This window comes from Crocodylus porosus, unplaced genomic scaffold (assembly GCF_001723895.1).
Source record: "Crocodylus porosus isolate Cpor-Errol unplaced genomic scaffold, CroPor_comp1, whole genome shotgun sequence".
NCBI lineage: Eukaryota > Metazoa > Chordata > Crocodylia > Crocodylidae > Crocodylus > Crocodylus porosus.
This window is the reverse complement of record NW_017728910.1, coordinates 10,807,498-10,824,586: the sequence shown is the minus strand read 5'-3', so window position 1 is coordinate 10,824,586 and position 17,089 is coordinate 10,807,498. Positions and strand designations below refer to the sequence as shown.

Sequence of the window (17,089 nt, the reverse complement as noted above, 5' to 3'; positions counted from 1 at the left end):
CCCCAGCCCAACCGCATGATGATACTAGAGGATACAGCTGTGTGCTCTCCCCCACCAGAGGCTGTGTTTGGAGGAAGGGCCATCTCAGATCATTAATCGATGAAGTGCCTTCGCAGACTTTTGCCAGCAGATGTTAATCAATCATTATTTTTTTATACTGAAACTGAGACTTTGACTGTGCCATGTCTAAGGTATATTATTATTCTTAATTATTATAATTATTATGATGGGGGATCTTTGTATCGATCCTAATTAAGTAAATTCTCTCTGTGTGTCTCTCTCTCTCTCTCTCTCTTTTTTTTCTTTTTTTCCCTCCCGTGGCAGAAAACTTACTTTCCTTTTTTGTTGTTGTTTTGTTTTCCTTGGAGGGGCGGAGGGAGGGAAAGGGACATTTTTTTTGCCTTTCTTTCTTCTTGCCCACCATGGCACAGAGTCTGTACATTTATTTAAAAAAAACAACAACCCCCCCACCAACAAGCAAACCAACCAACCAACCAACCAGTGCAGTTTGCTGCATGCCTGGAAATTGCAAGAGGGAAGGGAGGGAGAGGGCCGTGTTCGAATGTTCTCACTCTTGTCTCTCTCTTTCTTTCTCTCTCTCTCCCTCTCTCTCTCTTTCCCTGGCACACACACATAGACACACACAGACACACACAGACACACACACACACAGCTCCCAGTCCCAGCAGTCAGGTCTCCCCCAGCCATTCCAGTCTACTCAATCCACTCCTCCCCTCCCCGGTCCCTGCTGAAGAGTTACTGCAGTGATTCCCTCCTCTTCTCCTGGAGGAGGGAGGGGGGATCCCATTCCCAGTGTGAAGTCACCTGAAGCAAAGAAGCCCGATGGATGTAAGCCACGTGGCACGCACACCTAGGGATGATCAGTGTGACACTTCCTTGTGACGCCATGATTTTTTGGAGGACATCTGCATTGATTAAAGACCGACAACATACAGATATATGAAAAAAATAATAATAAAAGAGAAAAAGCTCCTGGGTACCTATCACTAACAGCTTCACAGGAAACACTTTTAATGTTTTCTCTCTTTCTCTCTGTCTCACGCATGCACACACACACGTACACACACAAAGATACAAACAACAATGTGCATATATTTATTCTGTAATTTTGAGTGAATATAAATTGTAAAGGTCATGTTTAATCATTGTACAGTGATGCGTCTGGTATAGCTTTCCTAATAAAAAGTTTTGAAAAAAATACATATATATATACATACAGACACACACACGCACACACGCACACACACACATATATATATGTAGGATACAAAGCTTGAACCTTAAACTTAAGCTATACCCTCCCCTTATGGAGGATTCCTTCCCCACCTTAAACCCGAAAGCTATTTTATTAATAACAGTTCAATGCACTGTGATGTTAACAGGAAAAAAAGACAACCCCTCTGTCCAACTTCTCCTGCCAAGATACCACTCGAGACTGAAAAATCCGATTTACAATTCCCACCCCCCCATATTGCACTCTAGTTATGTCAGAGCAGCAGAATTAACCTGGGTTTATTATTTCCCTATCATTAGTGACAGCAGAACCCATGCTCTGCTTCCTCCTTGTGGAAAATAACATATTCATATTAAAAATTTCAGCACTGGATTTCCAGCTAGGTCAATGGGTAGAGATCAGGAGAAGGCTGGGAAGTAAAGCTGCATGCTCGCTGGGGCGCAAAGATGGAAGGATGATGGAAGGCTAAGGCCCAAGCCTGCAATTGTCAGGTCTTTCCCTTGCATTGCTAACCTGAGACCTAGGACTGAGATGATTTACAAAGGAACAACAAAGTACATGTCTTTGATGGGATGCTGAATGTTGGCCTGAGATTTACAACCCACCTCAATCTGAGTGAAACCAAAGAAAATCGGATTTTCTTTCTTTTTCTTTGAAAGAACTGGGTGGTATCTTGTTTCTGGTAGAACTGTGTTGGCACACACAGATAGAAATCCGAGGGAAAGCTATGTTGGGGGAGCTACCCACTGCGGCCAGTAGATGGCGCTGGAGCTCCAGCGATCACAGCGTGGGCTGCAGCTGAACTGTGCAGCCCAGCCCATACTTGCCGCTTGGACTCCCGAACCTGCCCTTAATAGAAACCATTACGTTGAATGTAATTCACCAGACGTCACTAATGCCTTACATCAAGATAGGGAACAAATTAAAAGGGAATGTGAATATCCGCTCCTTAGCTGTGCGGCTATGCCAGTGAGGCACTTTCCTAAAGATCTGAAATAATGAATTTTATATTGAAATAGCAAATCAAAAATATATTTTATTTGTGTTAATAAAGATGATAATAACAGTCATGGGACTTTATCAAAGCAAAATGCAAAAATGTTTCCACTGCGTCAAAACAACTGTGTCCAACACTCCTGCCCCCTAGACCATTTGTTATAGTTCTCGCTAGGGGACTACAAGTCCATTCACCTTTTGGAAATAGGCAAGGAACCGGAACCTATGTTTGCACATATCGTGGTGTCCCATCAATATCAGATGTCCTGTTTTCTTTTGTGTCCCTGGCTGTCCCTTTTTTCTTTTGTGTAACACAATTATTTCACCCAGCACAATGTATCTAAGTGGAGTTGAAATGTGGATGCCTGTTTTCTCCCCAGATGTCCCTTTTTCTAGTATGCACAGTGGCAGGTATGCACAACGTAGGCTGTCTGCCTGTCTGTATGTCTGGGAGACTAATCTGGGCATGGGGGGCTTAGAAAGCATTTCTGGAATCAATGGTAACTCTCTGTACGGTAGATAGGGGGCAGCTGCAAATGTCTGTACATCTTTATATCACCTCCATATTACTGGTTCATAGGTTATGAAATTCAAGTCACCAGATCCCTCTATCGTACTGATGGTGTTTTATTATTACTGAATTTCAGCACTAATCTGTTTTTTTTTATTTTTTAATGGATAGTAGAAAAGCATGCACATATTTAAAATAATAAACATCAAAGTGCAAGGCCAAAACTTTCTGATGATAATCATTATAATTTCATTGATAATGCTGCACGCAAGCAGAACACAGAGTATATATAAATCAGGTTAAAGTACAAGCCCTGGTGTGACTGGTGCTTTATACATTTGGAAACAAACCAATCCTGAGTGTTCATAAATCATATCAAGTTACAGTATAAGCCAATTATAAATAATGTTTATATTTTATTTAAACTACAAAAGGCAAGAGCATCTTGACTTAAATATAGGTAGCAATTTCACCTGCAAATGGTGAGGAAATATATTTATTCAGTGGAAATAAATTTATTCTATGAGAATGAAATTTTGTATTAAAAGAGATACTTTTTTGGCTTAAATTGAGTTATTTTTTTTCCCTTGTGTAGGAAACTTTTTTCCTTGTGCGTTACAAGCTCATTGAAAGCAACTGGGGATGATTCCCTGTGGAAATGTTCACAATATTTAACTGTGATATCTAATGTGTAATATGATTCTTACTTTGTTATTTCATTGTGGCAAGATGGGATGGGTGGATGGTAATTTTGCTGTCTACTTTAGAAAAGGGTGACTTATTTACATCCATCAACCTAAGTGACTCCTAATTAATAGGGATTATTATCATTATCAGCAGTATTATTGGTAGCATTAATAGTCTTTGGAAGGAATGAAATAAAGTAAAATGATTCACATGAGAACTGTTTAATGGGATAATGTTTTAAATAAAAATGCTTTTTTAGCTTATTTTAGTATTGTATTGGCAAATAGTTGATGCTGGTTCCAGCAATTTAATATTTTTGCTCATGCTCAGAATCTTCTGGTGTTTATTTTTATTCAGTAATTTGATATGTTGAAATTCTTCCTACAGGTGGAAAAGGGAAAAGGACAGGTAAGTCTCAGTCATAGCATATAATATATGTATCACAAGAAAGAGAAAGAAAAGTACTAAATGTCAGTGCTCTTTCCTATGATTTTCACCGATAGTAAGCATGATTCTTAGAAGCCTGGTTTTATAGAAAAAGCATACATCTATCTGACTTTTAAAAATTGCCAAGACTGGGAAAATGGCTTAATTGGGCCTTATACTAAATTAAGAAAATTAAAGGTATTAATGTTTATGATATAAATCCTAGATCTCTTAATCCAATATCTGAGTTCAGTAGAATGTTCTGGCTCTGTAAGTCTGCCCTTGCAAGCCAATAAATGTGTGCTACAGTTAAGTTAATATTTAAAAGGGGTCATATATGAAGGACTTCAGTGCTGTTGAGAGCCAAAGCATAGCCTTTTCAATTCAAGAGTATGTCAGAACATTTTGTTGCAACCTCATGTTTTGGATTTGTTCTCCCCTTTCTTTGTCTTTTTCTTTTTTAATGTTATTACTGTTGATTTGCCTTCTGATTTAGAGATGATATAGTTGTGTGGTCAACTGTGGTTTCTCATCTGTGGATGTGCAAGTCAATAGGACACAAAACCTATTACAAAATGTTCAGGTGCAGGATGTAGATTTCTCAAAAACTTCTGTATGTAAACAGTAACTCATAAGTGTTATGTAACTCATGATTAACTCGGCATTACCTTTAGCAGATCTCTCCATGTGAATAAGTTATGCAACATTTCTCGTGATGTGTGCTAATCCATTGGTCCAATGTTCTGTAGCTATGGGGTTCTGTCAAGCAATCCACCACCTTAATCACTGTGACAATGTTTCAGAACAGCACTCTTCCAATTTGTTTCTTTAGCCTAGATTTGCTGCATTTCTACAACTTGATCCCGTTTACATTTTTATATTTTTATTTTGTGAGTATTCACACAACAAATGACATTCTTGAGTATTCCCAAATCGCATCCTCAGCATTAGTTCCTTATATATTCGTGAGATCTTTTGTACTGGGAAAAGAAAATACTGTGGATTTTTCCTGCTGCACAAATTCTTAATGTTTTACGCCAAACACAGCAGTTTGCAGCAAAATGGCACTTTCCTACTTCTGTTTTCAGCAACATTTAAGGCAAGAGTGAAACTGTTTTCATTTTCCGTAATATATTTTGGAACTAAACCGCATGCACTCTGAGCTCAAACCTTTTCCCGTTGCAATGACATAATGAAATTGATTGTAGGAGACTAGAAACGGGTGCAATTAAACCAGGCTTTAAGATTTGGACCTAACTTTAGATTTCTAGCCACCTGTATTTTTTGTATGACATTCATTACTTAATTATTTGGAAATACCCTGTTCGTGTTGTTCTGACCTTAGTTTACAGAGACCTTGAAAATAAGCGGGGGGTGCTTCCTTATTTTTCTATTTAGTATTTTTGGGTTGGTTAATCTCCTCTGGGTTGGTTAGTCTGCCGTAACTCAAGGCTGTTTTTTCTGCTCTCTATTTTTTTTCTTTTTCATGTTATTAGTCATTATTGAGCTTTTGGTTGGAAACTTTTAAATGTTGTCTTGGTATTCTTACCTCTTCAAGAGTCATCAGATCTCTTTAGTGCATGGCTTGTGTCAGGAGGAGGGCTGCAGGGATAGCAAATTTGTTGTTTACTCATCTACCGTAGTTGTGAAAATATTCGGGGGTGTTCTTCAACATTTGGGGTTTGCTATGCCAAATTGGTGACTCTTGAGGTGAATTTCGACTTCCTATAGGCTTAGCACTCGCTACGGAAAAATTAAGTGTTGGCAGGGAGGGCGGAGGGCCTTCTGTGGGTAGCAAAATGAGGGGGGAGGAAGGGGTTCTGTTAGAGTTCCCTATAGAGCTTCACTGCATTTCCATTTCATTTGATAAAATGGACTTCAGTGGTAATGGCATAAGACCCTGTATCTGGGAATGTTGAGGTTCCAATTTAAGCTATCTAATTATGCTTTGATTCTGAATAGTACCAAAATGTTGGGATCCCCCATAACAACATTTAATAATTAATGTATTATTTTGAAAACAGCACAGCACAACAGTACATGAACATATTAATAGTCCAGAGTTTGTACAGGGGTTGTAGCCTTGATGGTCCAGGAAAAATGCGAGAGGCAAGGCTTTTTGTGGGTAATATCTTCCATCAACCTGTATAGTTGTGAGGGACAGTTGTACTATCTGCAATTTAGCCAATCTGTCCCCCTTTTTTGTCTCAGAGACATGAAGGTACACTGGTACCCAAAAGCTTTTCTGTGTTCCTCCAAACTATACAGGTGATAAAAGATATCACCCACAAATCCTTGGCGCTTAACAGTTCAGAATCATATACTGCATTTGAATATAGATGTATCTATTTTTTTAAATTTCCTTATTTCCTTACTAGTAATTACTTTCCAAAAGCTCCTCTGAGCAGTTCATGTATTGTATGAATCCTAAAGAAACATTTTGAAATAATTAAGAATCAGTTCCTTCCATATATGGGATCCAAATTGATACCATCAATTACAGAGGGAAATTCCAATTACACAATAGCACGTGTTGTAGAAATCTCATGCTGTAGCACGCTCTCTATAGATATCCTTTCTAGTGAAGGCAGCCATGAAAAAGTATTGTACCTGGGCTTGATTTTCACAGAGAAGATTACTCACCCTTGCATTCAGGATCTTGTCCCAAATTAGGAGCTACCTTATTATTAGGTATTTTGTAGCCTTACAGGAGTGAATGGACATTTGATAAGGAACTATATAATTAACTTGTTATTTGTATCTAATCTTTTAAAAATGTATCATCTCCTGTAAAGGAATCCTATTAGATTATTTATTGTGTAGTTTGTGCAGGTATTCAGATTTAGATTTGGTGTCTTATGTCGTCTATTATTAGCTCTTGTAAGGAATTTTGCATACCTAGTGTCTGGACACCCAGGAGTTAGCTGTGTTCATTTATATGGTCTAGTTTTGTTGCTGTCATTGTTATTCTTGGTATAATCAAATATTACTGGACAGGGACAACATATTTGGGATGTAACCTGTAATCCCCCACCAAGGAACTATTTTAAAAGTCCTTTAGAAGCTAATGATTCTTATGCCTTTCTTTGGAAAATTAAAGACGTGTTTTAGTGATCTGACCCTTATTTTGGTGCAAAAAAGAAGGTGGAACTTTTTTCAAAATCTGGTATCTATCATGGTTGCTGACCACTTAAAAGTTTGTCCCTGAGATCTTTAGAAAAACAGTTCCAAAGGCAATTTGTAGACATGCTCATTGTTTTCTAAACCATGTTAACTGATTTGCATCACACAGTTGGAATCAAATTTCAATCTGAATTAAAAATTAATAGATGATCAAGGGAGTTTACCGCCTTCTTCATAGACCAGTAGCCCCTGTGCTTGGGCAGGGCTGGAGGCTTAGTTAGGTACTGATACTTAGTCACAATAAGGTGTTGTTGGCACTTTTGTCTTTGTAAAGGTGTTACTTTGTGCCTAATACCTTCTGTTGTGTTGCAAAAACTCAATTGAGTTTCCCTTGTGGGGACTGATATTTTCAATGCCTATCCCCATTTCTAAGGAATGCTTATCTGAGTTCCTAAGGACTGTTAAGTAATACCATATACCCATGTTAATGAATACAGTTTGAATTGTCTAATTCAGATTGCCCTAGTCTGCATTCATTTTAATCCTCATTCAGTGAGGATTACTTCATTCAGATTGCAGCCAATTTTAATTCGGACTCCAGATCTCCATGTGTATATAGTGATGGCTGTAGTCCAGATTAAGCCTAGAAAAATGTAACGTCTATAAATAGCTTAAGTGTCTGTCATGCCACTTGTGCTTCTGTGCACAGATACATCCTAAAAGTCTTCGTGAAGCTGGCATTGAAAATTATGTACACCCCAGAATTGCTCTGACTTGGACAGCAGGGATCATTTTTGTTTTGTTTGCTCTCAGAATCCTATTAAGTGATATCTGGAAGTGGTAGTAGAGACGTTCAGACAGATCTGGCTCTCTGCTGTATCTGACTCCAAACAGGCCTTGCTAGCTAAGCAGCCTTCAATATAAATCTCCAGAGGCATTGATTATGGTCCACAGTCAAAAGCATCCATCCACCTTTCAGTCTTTTTTGTTTGAATTCCCCCATCACCTTTTAGAGCAGCAAGAGTGAGAAGTGTGAACATAACTCATTTAAGGAAACCTCAATTTGATAGACCATGATCTTGCTGGCATTGAGGTCAATGGGACTAATGTCACTGACTCAGTAGTAACTGGATCAATCTCTGACTAGAAGAAAGAGCCAAAATTAATGCCATGCAAAATGTCAGTTTAAATTCAAGTAAATTTCTGAAGTGTGGGCTCAGGACTGCAGGGAAATCTATGAAAGCACAAAACTATTTTGAAACCTCTATTTTTGAGCAGTCAGACGCATGACAGAATCACAACCTTACTATAATTAAGTGGGCCAATTTTCAACCCAGCTTCAGTTTGTTAGTATTCAAAACATTTGCATTTAAGTATTTGCATGCACAGACATACAATTTGTATGAGTAGATCAGCTGCCAGCACAAATAATACCTTGATTAGCTCAAGCAAAAAGTTGCATGCTTAAATTTCATTCATACATGAAAGGGGCCAGTTGATAATGTGGCTTGCATGTCCGTTGTTGTAGCAGAGAAATGTTTTACATTGTATAAGGTGTGTCAGATAGATTAGCCTTCCGTTGTATTAGTTCTGGTATGTAAACTGGCTGCGAAGTGTAGCATTGGGAATGCCACATGCTACCAATGCCTTATATGTTGTCAACACACCTGCAATCCAGCCACTGTGTCTTAGACCATTTAAGGAACAATAAGAAGACATAATGGGTATGTGATGAGGATGTATCAGGAGCAATACCCTAAAATTAGTTGTTAAACTAGACCAGGCATGTTTTTTTCTGTCATTAATTCTGACAAGGTTGAGCAGCAAGGATATGTAATGCAGATTAATATTTTATGTACTAATGTGTAAAGTCTGTAACTATGGATGAAGACACAGGACAGACTTGCCACAGAGTAAACTGACTTTACTCCAGAGTAAAAGCAGTCTGGGCACGTGATACGCAGTCTTACACTGGTGTAAGCTGTTCCATTCCAGGATAAAGTTATCCCTCAGAAAATGAGTAGTAACTGTTATTGGTGTAAGGTTGCACCTTGGCACTGGTCATATGTCCCCTTCTTTAGGTAACTTCATCCTAAAGAAGACCTCTGCTCAGTGGAACCAGCTCCCCTTCCACCTAGTGACTCCGTACTGTAACAATGTCTACTGAAGACAGCTAGCTGGAGAGAACTGAGTGTGTGTCATTACTATGGCATAAACGTAGTATGGAGTAAAAGGGTCATTGTTTCATATTGCCATATATTTGTGGAAGCCAGGATTGTTTTAAAGTTGAAATGTAGAGATAAGAGCATAAGAATTGCCATTTACTGCTTCCATCTTGCCCAGCATCATGTGTCCTGGTGGCAGAGAATGAATACTGAAAGGGAGAATGAACTGGGTATGACCACAAGTTTTTCCCCCACTTTCACCTCTCACTTGCAGCCTCCAGCATTTAAGGCCTAGAAAGTTTTAGATGATCTTTGTAGAGTTTTAGGAGAATCAGAATTTAGGCTTCAAAGAATGGTAGAATTCAGGGCTAAAGATAAGCTTCTGGGGGACTTTGGGGTCGGTAGTTTGGTGGTTTGTTTCGGCCATTATGGGGAAAGAGCCTTAAAGTTTGAATCTGAAGCTGAATGTTTCCAGGGCTTGAATATGAGGTTCTAATTTGGGCTCATTTCTAGTAAAAACTTGACATCCCTCATATTGGTAGGCATAGGCATCTCTGAGCAGCAAACGTAAGAGTGGTCAGCAGGGATCCTGGTTTTCTCTGATAAAAAGAATCCCCAATTTTCAGAGGGTAACCCAACAGGTAAACCAAAATGCACATCTTTCCATGATTAAAATAAATTAGTTGTGTTTCAAGTTAATCATAGAAAATGTGCAGTTTGGGTTACTTTTTTTAATCTGCAAATTGGAGGGTTTTTTATCAGAGAAAACCAGGATCCCTGGTGATCAGAGAAAGGAATACCATCTTGCAAAACAAAATAGAGAAGACTAATGCTAAAGCTACTTCAGACATGCTGCCAGAGACTCAGGCATTTATACATGTGCTTCAGGAGTGGGGGAAGGGAACTTGGCGGGGTGCTTTAATTAGAGCAGCTCCAAGAGCCGGTCAGATTAAAGCACCTGGAGCATCTCATGTATCAGCATCTTCACTTTAAAATGGCAGTGGGGATATTTTAACTGAAGCTTGCAGAACTTAGTTCCAGTCTGCAGCAATGCACTGTAATTCAAGTACATCAGAGCAGCCTCGTTGCTTGTATATAGGCGGCTTGGAGTTCCAGTTGATGGATAAGGTGCCACAGACATTGGATCTAATATTTAACTTAATTATGTCTAGAGTGACCATATGCCCTGGTTTGGTTAGGGTAGTCCTTCCCTTTGAAAATTATGTCATGTTCATGGTTGTAATAAAATTTATCTTAATAATTGATGTGTTCAAAAGAATTGACAGTTCATACAAGGACTGGATCCTGGAGCCTGAGTCAGAATCAGGCCCAGAGTTTTTTTAGGAGATACTTATATGAAATAGTTCCTTGTTGTGCAACAGTCTTCATCAGAGATCATTAATAATTATGTCTCTGGTGCAAATTAAAAGACTTTAATAATGTTTATAGTATATTTATATCAATAAGATCAATAAACAAAATTGTGGTTATAATATACCAATTGGAGGCTGATTGGATCCTAGACCACTGAAAGTCAATGTGAGTATGGCTGCATCTCCATGAGATGCTGACTGTGCAGTAGCTCGTTACTACTGCTCACTAGTGTCACGTGCCACGAAACGTGATGTGACGCTACTGCACAGTAGTAACGAGCTATTGAGCACTCAGTGTCACCAAAAAGTCCTTCAGGGATGTTACTGCTCAGTAATGCTGGTTACTGCGCAGTCATTTAGTACTTGTGTATGCACATACAAGTACTAAATGACCATGCAGTAACACCTATGCAGTCAGCGTCTTGCGTAGATGTGGCCTATGTCAGTGATTTTGTGAAGAGGTCCCTAAAACAGGCAAGGCTGCAAAGTCATGCTCTCTGAAAGCAGCTCGCTAAGCCGTCTGCTTAAATGATTTCTGAGCACTGAATTGCCACATGTTTTATGTTGGAATAAAAGTAGGTCACAGTACCACGGGTTTGTCATTGCAGTTTCAGCTCCCATGTACTGGAATCTATGCCACAATCTGACCACATACTGTGGCGTTACTAGGGGCAGATGCCACAGAAACAAAATAAGCTTTTGAGCCCTTAAAGGGAACGGACCTTCTATTTCATGGTTACTAGAGCATCATGAATCTGTCATGCTGCCAATCTACTGTCATTTGCAAACTGTAATGGTATAAGAATTAAAAAAGCGGGGAAGTAGATTATTCCTTTTCAAGTCTTTCACTCCCTTCGAGGCAGAAAATAAACGTAAAAAAAAAAATCGCAGAGGTGAAAACAATTGCTTGGGGGTTTAAAATGTGTGGTCTTCAGTGAAGTCTTTTCTTCAAGCTTTTTGATTATTCTCTACCTGATTAGTTCATCTAAGGGAAGTAAGCCTCTTACAGAAAAGCATTTCCCAGTCTTTTTTGTATAAATGTTACAGTGAAACCTTGTGATATTTAGCAGCCCTATTTAAGAAAAAATGGGTCATTTCCACACAAATGTCATATTTTTTTATGCAGAAAATGTGCTGAATGCACATACTATGTTCTGGGCAAGGAAAGCCTTTTGTTATGTTTGTTTTATATATATTTACCTGAGAGAGAATTGTTGCAAAGCGAGCAGGAAACTGTTATTTTTTTTTTTTTAATTAACTTGTATGTTTAAAATCTCAGTTAAATCTGTAAGTAAAGTATCTCCTGGCTAGGCAAAAGCATATCACTTTCAAATGGGTCATTTTTCATTAGGGAACATCAGATTTATCACATAAAGTACATCAAAGGTCAGATGAGTGCTGTTCTGCTGAACATCCAGGCCTGGAGGATTTTTCTATTTTCTTATCTTAAAATAGGTGCCTTATTATCTCTGTCCTCAGATGAGCAGTCATTTTCACAGAAAGCCCAAATATTGTGAGACGTTTGAATGCATCCTGAAATGTGGAGATCTGATTGTTCTCTGTGCTAAGCCTTGCATCCTAAGTCCTAAGTCCTATACCACTGCTTATAGGGTCAGCTTCACCTTTGTGCAGACCGTCCCCACAGAAGGCTATTTTGACAACATACAGAATACCTACTTCTTATGCTGGCCCTCAGTAAAGGGGAAAATTTAATCAAAACTGAACACTGTCTTGTAGTAACATCGCTCAATTTAAAAAAAAACGTTTTTAGTGCAGATGCATTGTGCTATGGTTTTTTATCTTTAGAAGAGAAACAGTATGGTTTCAGAGTCATAAACAGATCATACTGTTTTTATAGAGATATTAAAATACATTACATGACGCAGAACTTTTCAATATATAGGAGCCAATCCTCCACTAATATAAAACAACTGAATTCTACTGATGTAAGTGGAGTTACGGTGATTTGCCCAAGCTGATAGATAGTTAACACTGGTCTGTTAGCATTCATTTTGGAAGACTTTAGAGCAGCTATTGATTTTCTATCTTAATTTTTGAAGTCCGAAAAGAAGAGAGTGAAAGGTTATGAATCAGATTCTAAGCTGTAATAAATTGTCATCACTCCATTGTACTCACCTGGCTTAGAATTTGATCCTATAGGTGACAATTTTCCCCCTTTACCATCTTTGTTGTATTTTGTACCTGTGGGAATGTAAGGCTATAAAGCTTCTGTTGCTCCGCTGCAGACAGAACTTTTGCAGAGTTTCCAGCTATTGACATGCTTGTGAATAGTTGATTAATCCTCAGCAAAGAGTGTTCCCTTAGTTGATGTTTGATTTTTACATGGGCATCTATGCCCATGTAAAACTGCTCATATTTTTTTTCTCTTAAATACAAGAAGGAACAAACAAAATTTCCTTGATCATTTCTTTTACAAATTCAACTTAAACCAAATCTTAAAGTAATTACTAAATAGAAAGGATAGTGACATTTTAATAAAACTTAATACTTTGCATTCACAGGGATTAGAAATCATATAGTTCCTATAAAAGCAAGGTGTCTCCACTGCGTTTCAAATAATAAATATCAGCTGTGAAAGAATATTTAATGACCAAACTGAGTATAACCTTTTGGCTTTGTTAAAGAAAAGAGATTTAAATTATTCTAGCTTCTGTAGAATAACATTAGATGCTGGTCTTCTGACATAGTAGCTGAACTTGTGAGGCTGCAATTTGAATGGTTATAAAGGTAGCTATTGAGCAGAGTCTGAATTATATTAGGAAAGAAATGAGAATAATATAGAGAACACAGAGCTGAGTGATATTCTAGAAAGGAAAATTGCTTTCCTCTGTATCTGAATACACTGCTTCTGTTAGGGATTTGAAGAACTTTCTCATTGCTCACCTCCCTCCTTAGAATTTGTGGTCTTAATCATCTAATATTATGGTTGCACAAGTTGTTACGGTAGAGTACGTTTAGTGTCTTAGGTGTTGCTTCAACTATATCTTCCCTATTCCTCGAAGTATCTAAGCATGGGCTTAATTTTAAGCCAGTGGTATTCAACTGCATGCTTTAAAATAAACGTACCTAAGTACTGTCCTTAATTCTGGAGATTTTATCACTATAGATAATAAGTTAAAACCTCGTATCAATTACAACCAAAACAATATAGCAAAAAAACAGTGGCATAACTATGGCAGGCAGGGTGACCAGGGCAGCCACCTTGGGTGCCGACGTGGGGAGGGTGGAGTACAAAACAAAACAGACGCTACTGCAGCCATGATTATACTGGTATCTCAGCACCCACTGGAAGTCACCAGTGTTCCTGTGTGGGGCAGCTGTTCTGGGTGCCTGGCTGTGTCATTACACCTATGGCAAAAAAAGTCAAAGGTCTGTCTTGGTCCACATGGTCCCTTGGGCAGAACTTTGACCTCTTGTGTGGTTAAGCCACACCAGTTTCTGTAGCTAAATATAATCCTAGAGTGTGATGTATTTATCTAGCCATTTGGCCACTTCGACTTCCTACCCTGAACATTCATGTACTCAGATCTGGGTCGACAAGTCTACAGCAAGGGTGGTACTTGCCTTTGGACTGGTAGTGTGATACTTCACATCTTTTGCCACCATTACCTAAACAGATATACGGCAAGGTGTAAAACATGCTATTATCTTCTCAGAGTAATAGTAATGATAAAGGCATGTGTCATGTTTTACAACAATTGAGAAGATCAGTTGTCCAAATGGTTAAGGACTAGAGGGCCCTAAGATCAATTCTGAGATCTACTAAAGACTTCCTATAGACCCTTGAAGAGGTCACTTAATTTCTTTCTAACTCATTTCCTATGCTGCAAAAGGCTTTTGTGAGGATAAATGCATTGCAAATGATGAGGTGCCCATATACTCAGCTAATGGGGGAAATTTAAGTACATTACATAGATAGGAGAAACAGGGGGGTGGGGGAATCTGATAGCAATTTCCCTGGATTTTAAATGTGGTATTAGATTCCAATTAAATTGTATGTTGGATAATATGGAAAGGTGGGCAGTTGTATCTGCATAGAGATGCTTTGTCTAATCAGTCATATAAGATGGTGATGGGCCCAGATAGAATAGGAGAGAATACAATAGAATATAGAACAAGTCTGAAAATATTTTCCTTCAGGGAAGATTTTGGAATAATGAAAAATGTTTGTTTTCATAAACATTTCAATAGAACATTTCAACTTCTTCTCAAAAACTCCTGTCAAAATACTCATTTCCTGTCAAAAAACACCCCGATCCATATAGAGTTTTCAGGCAGAGTGCTGATGCATTGCACAAGTCTGTTATTACTGGGGGGAGAAAAAAAAAAGCTCATTCAATATTTATGCCTATGGTTCAAGTCAAATCCATTGTTGGCATAGAACTTGGAAATGTGAAAATCTAGCTCCCAGTGCCAACAAGTGTAGGTGTAACCACCAGGTGGGTCATGAGCTCATAAGCCAACTGGATGAATGTCAGCCTGTTTATTGACTTTTGTCTATTGCGTTGGATTATTCCCAAGGTAAGCTATAATGTAGGCTCAGAATCTTTATTATACTCTATGTTATCATCATCAAAAATCATACTCCTCCATATTGTCAATCAAAAATAATACTTACAGGAAAGTTAAAGAACATGAATGACAGTACGGCCTGGAGGAAATGGTAACTGCACTGGCTTGTAGGCAGCTTCTTGCAATAAGCAGCAGCTATAAAACAAGAAATACAGTCTTAGTTCTCCCAAATAACTGATGCAGGGGAAGAAATGAAGACTTAAAATGTATTCTGTTTCTCATCTTTGTAAAGTTCAAACCCACCATGATATTGTAGGTTCTTGTTCTTCTTGAAATGCTAGTATTTACTCTATATGACCACATCCTACTGTACACTGGAGCCAGCTTGAACCTTGGTGCACCATACTTTGCAAGTCCCTTTAAAATACAGCAATTTTATACAGCAAGAATCTCTCTGCAGTGTCAGGAGGATGGAGTTAATAACCTAGTGGCTTGTTCCCATCTCCGACTTCCATGATTTTACAATAATATTAAAACCTTTGCAAAACCATGTAAATACAGTTTTTCAAATGGAGTTTTTGCTTATATGTGTACGCAATAATTATGCATATACATCTGCATGTATATATGGTAGGTTCAATCTGCATGTACAATAAGTACATTCAGGTTGTATTTATATGCAAAGAAACTATTTGCTAATGACATTTTGGAATTGCTGTGCAAAGTTAATTACTTCAAACACAAGGCACATGTGGGTACGTGTGTGTGCACATAACTTTGAATTAGGGCCACAACATTTGAGAAGATTCAAATTGCTGTTTATCTAGGCCAGCTTCAGCATGCAGTCGGTTCTTTTGTGAACATGTATACCCAGAATTCAATGTTCTGGGGGGGGTTTGGCACAGTAAGCAGGAATCAGGCTTTTGCATCACACCCTGACTTTGTGGAGCTGAAATTTTAAAAGAACGATAATTATTAAGCAGCTACTGTATTGAATTCTTTTTTACTTGAGCTATTGGCTGGCATTCAGCACATATATTTAAAGTATTTAAGTTGATTTTTTCTTTATATTTGTCCATCACTTTTAATAGCTACATCAAGGAGCAAGAATCTATAGGGTCATGGACTGCTGGAGAGAAGGAATCCAGACTTAAAAAGGAGAAAGAAAAATAAGCATTTAAGGTAACCTCTTTACATGATAAAGTAGCTTCCAAAGTTTTGTAGCTCTATACAAGAGTGGACAGAGCTACTGGAGATAGGAAGAATATGTGCCCAGGCTCATATGTGAATATGTGAACAAGCTCCTCAGATCCCTACACTTCCTAGCTCTGGAGATATTAAAAATGTGGACTTGATTCCAGTTCTTAAATCTTCAGGTCTTTTTAATATGCTCAACTGAATCCACAGATTCAAACACACTTTGACTTCATGTTTAAAATCCAGATCCAGTACTGGTACCCTGAAAGCTCGCCAGGCAAATAAACTGTTACGAAGATTGACTTGTGAATATCTGAGATAACACATGAACATGGCGAATATTGTTATATAAAGGATATCAAGAATAGTATGCTTCTCAGACATAACCAGTTCTGTTTGCTGTTCTTCTTACGTTATTATCAAATGGATTCAATCACAGCCATCCTAGTGTTCAAGTGCTGAATGGGACCCTGGATAGATGTGTGTGATGCTATCATGGAAGTGAGTTTTGGGGGACAAGTAAAATAATCTGTTGCAAAAATGTCTTGCTTCAAAAGAGTACAATGATTTTTTAAATAAAGGATGAAGATATTTTTACTTTTTCTGACCTTGCACTCTTCCAATATTTTCTTTGACATTGTTTGCTTTTGAGTTTGGGGCCAAGAGTATATTTTTTAGTTTACAGGCTGGATTTGCTTATTCTGAATAAAACTGGTCTGCATTTAATATTAGCATATTGAAGTTAGCGGGCATCTTTTAATTGTTTTTACTGGATTTTGGATCAGGTTATTGTTGATTACTGTGGAAATGCTATTCCTTTGAA

General features: G+C 38.1%; 1 protein-coding gene across 1 annotated transcript in view; it reads left to right on the top strand.

Annotated features, from left to right (window-relative positions):
• Nucleotides 1–16,242, top strand: part of SLITRK3 (SLIT and NTRK like family member 3) — a 21,108-nt gene extending 4,866 nt beyond the window's left edge. Inside the window, exons 3-4 of the mRNA XM_019532514.1 lie at nucleotides 3,837–3,857; nucleotides 16,161–16,242. Coding sequence (XP_019388059.1) covers nucleotides 3,837–3,857; nucleotides 16,161–16,242 — 103 coding nt within the window. The remainder of the gene's footprint in view (nucleotides 1–3,836; nucleotides 3,858–16,160) is intronic.
• The last annotated feature ends 847 nt before the right edge of the window (nucleotides 16,243–17,089 follow it).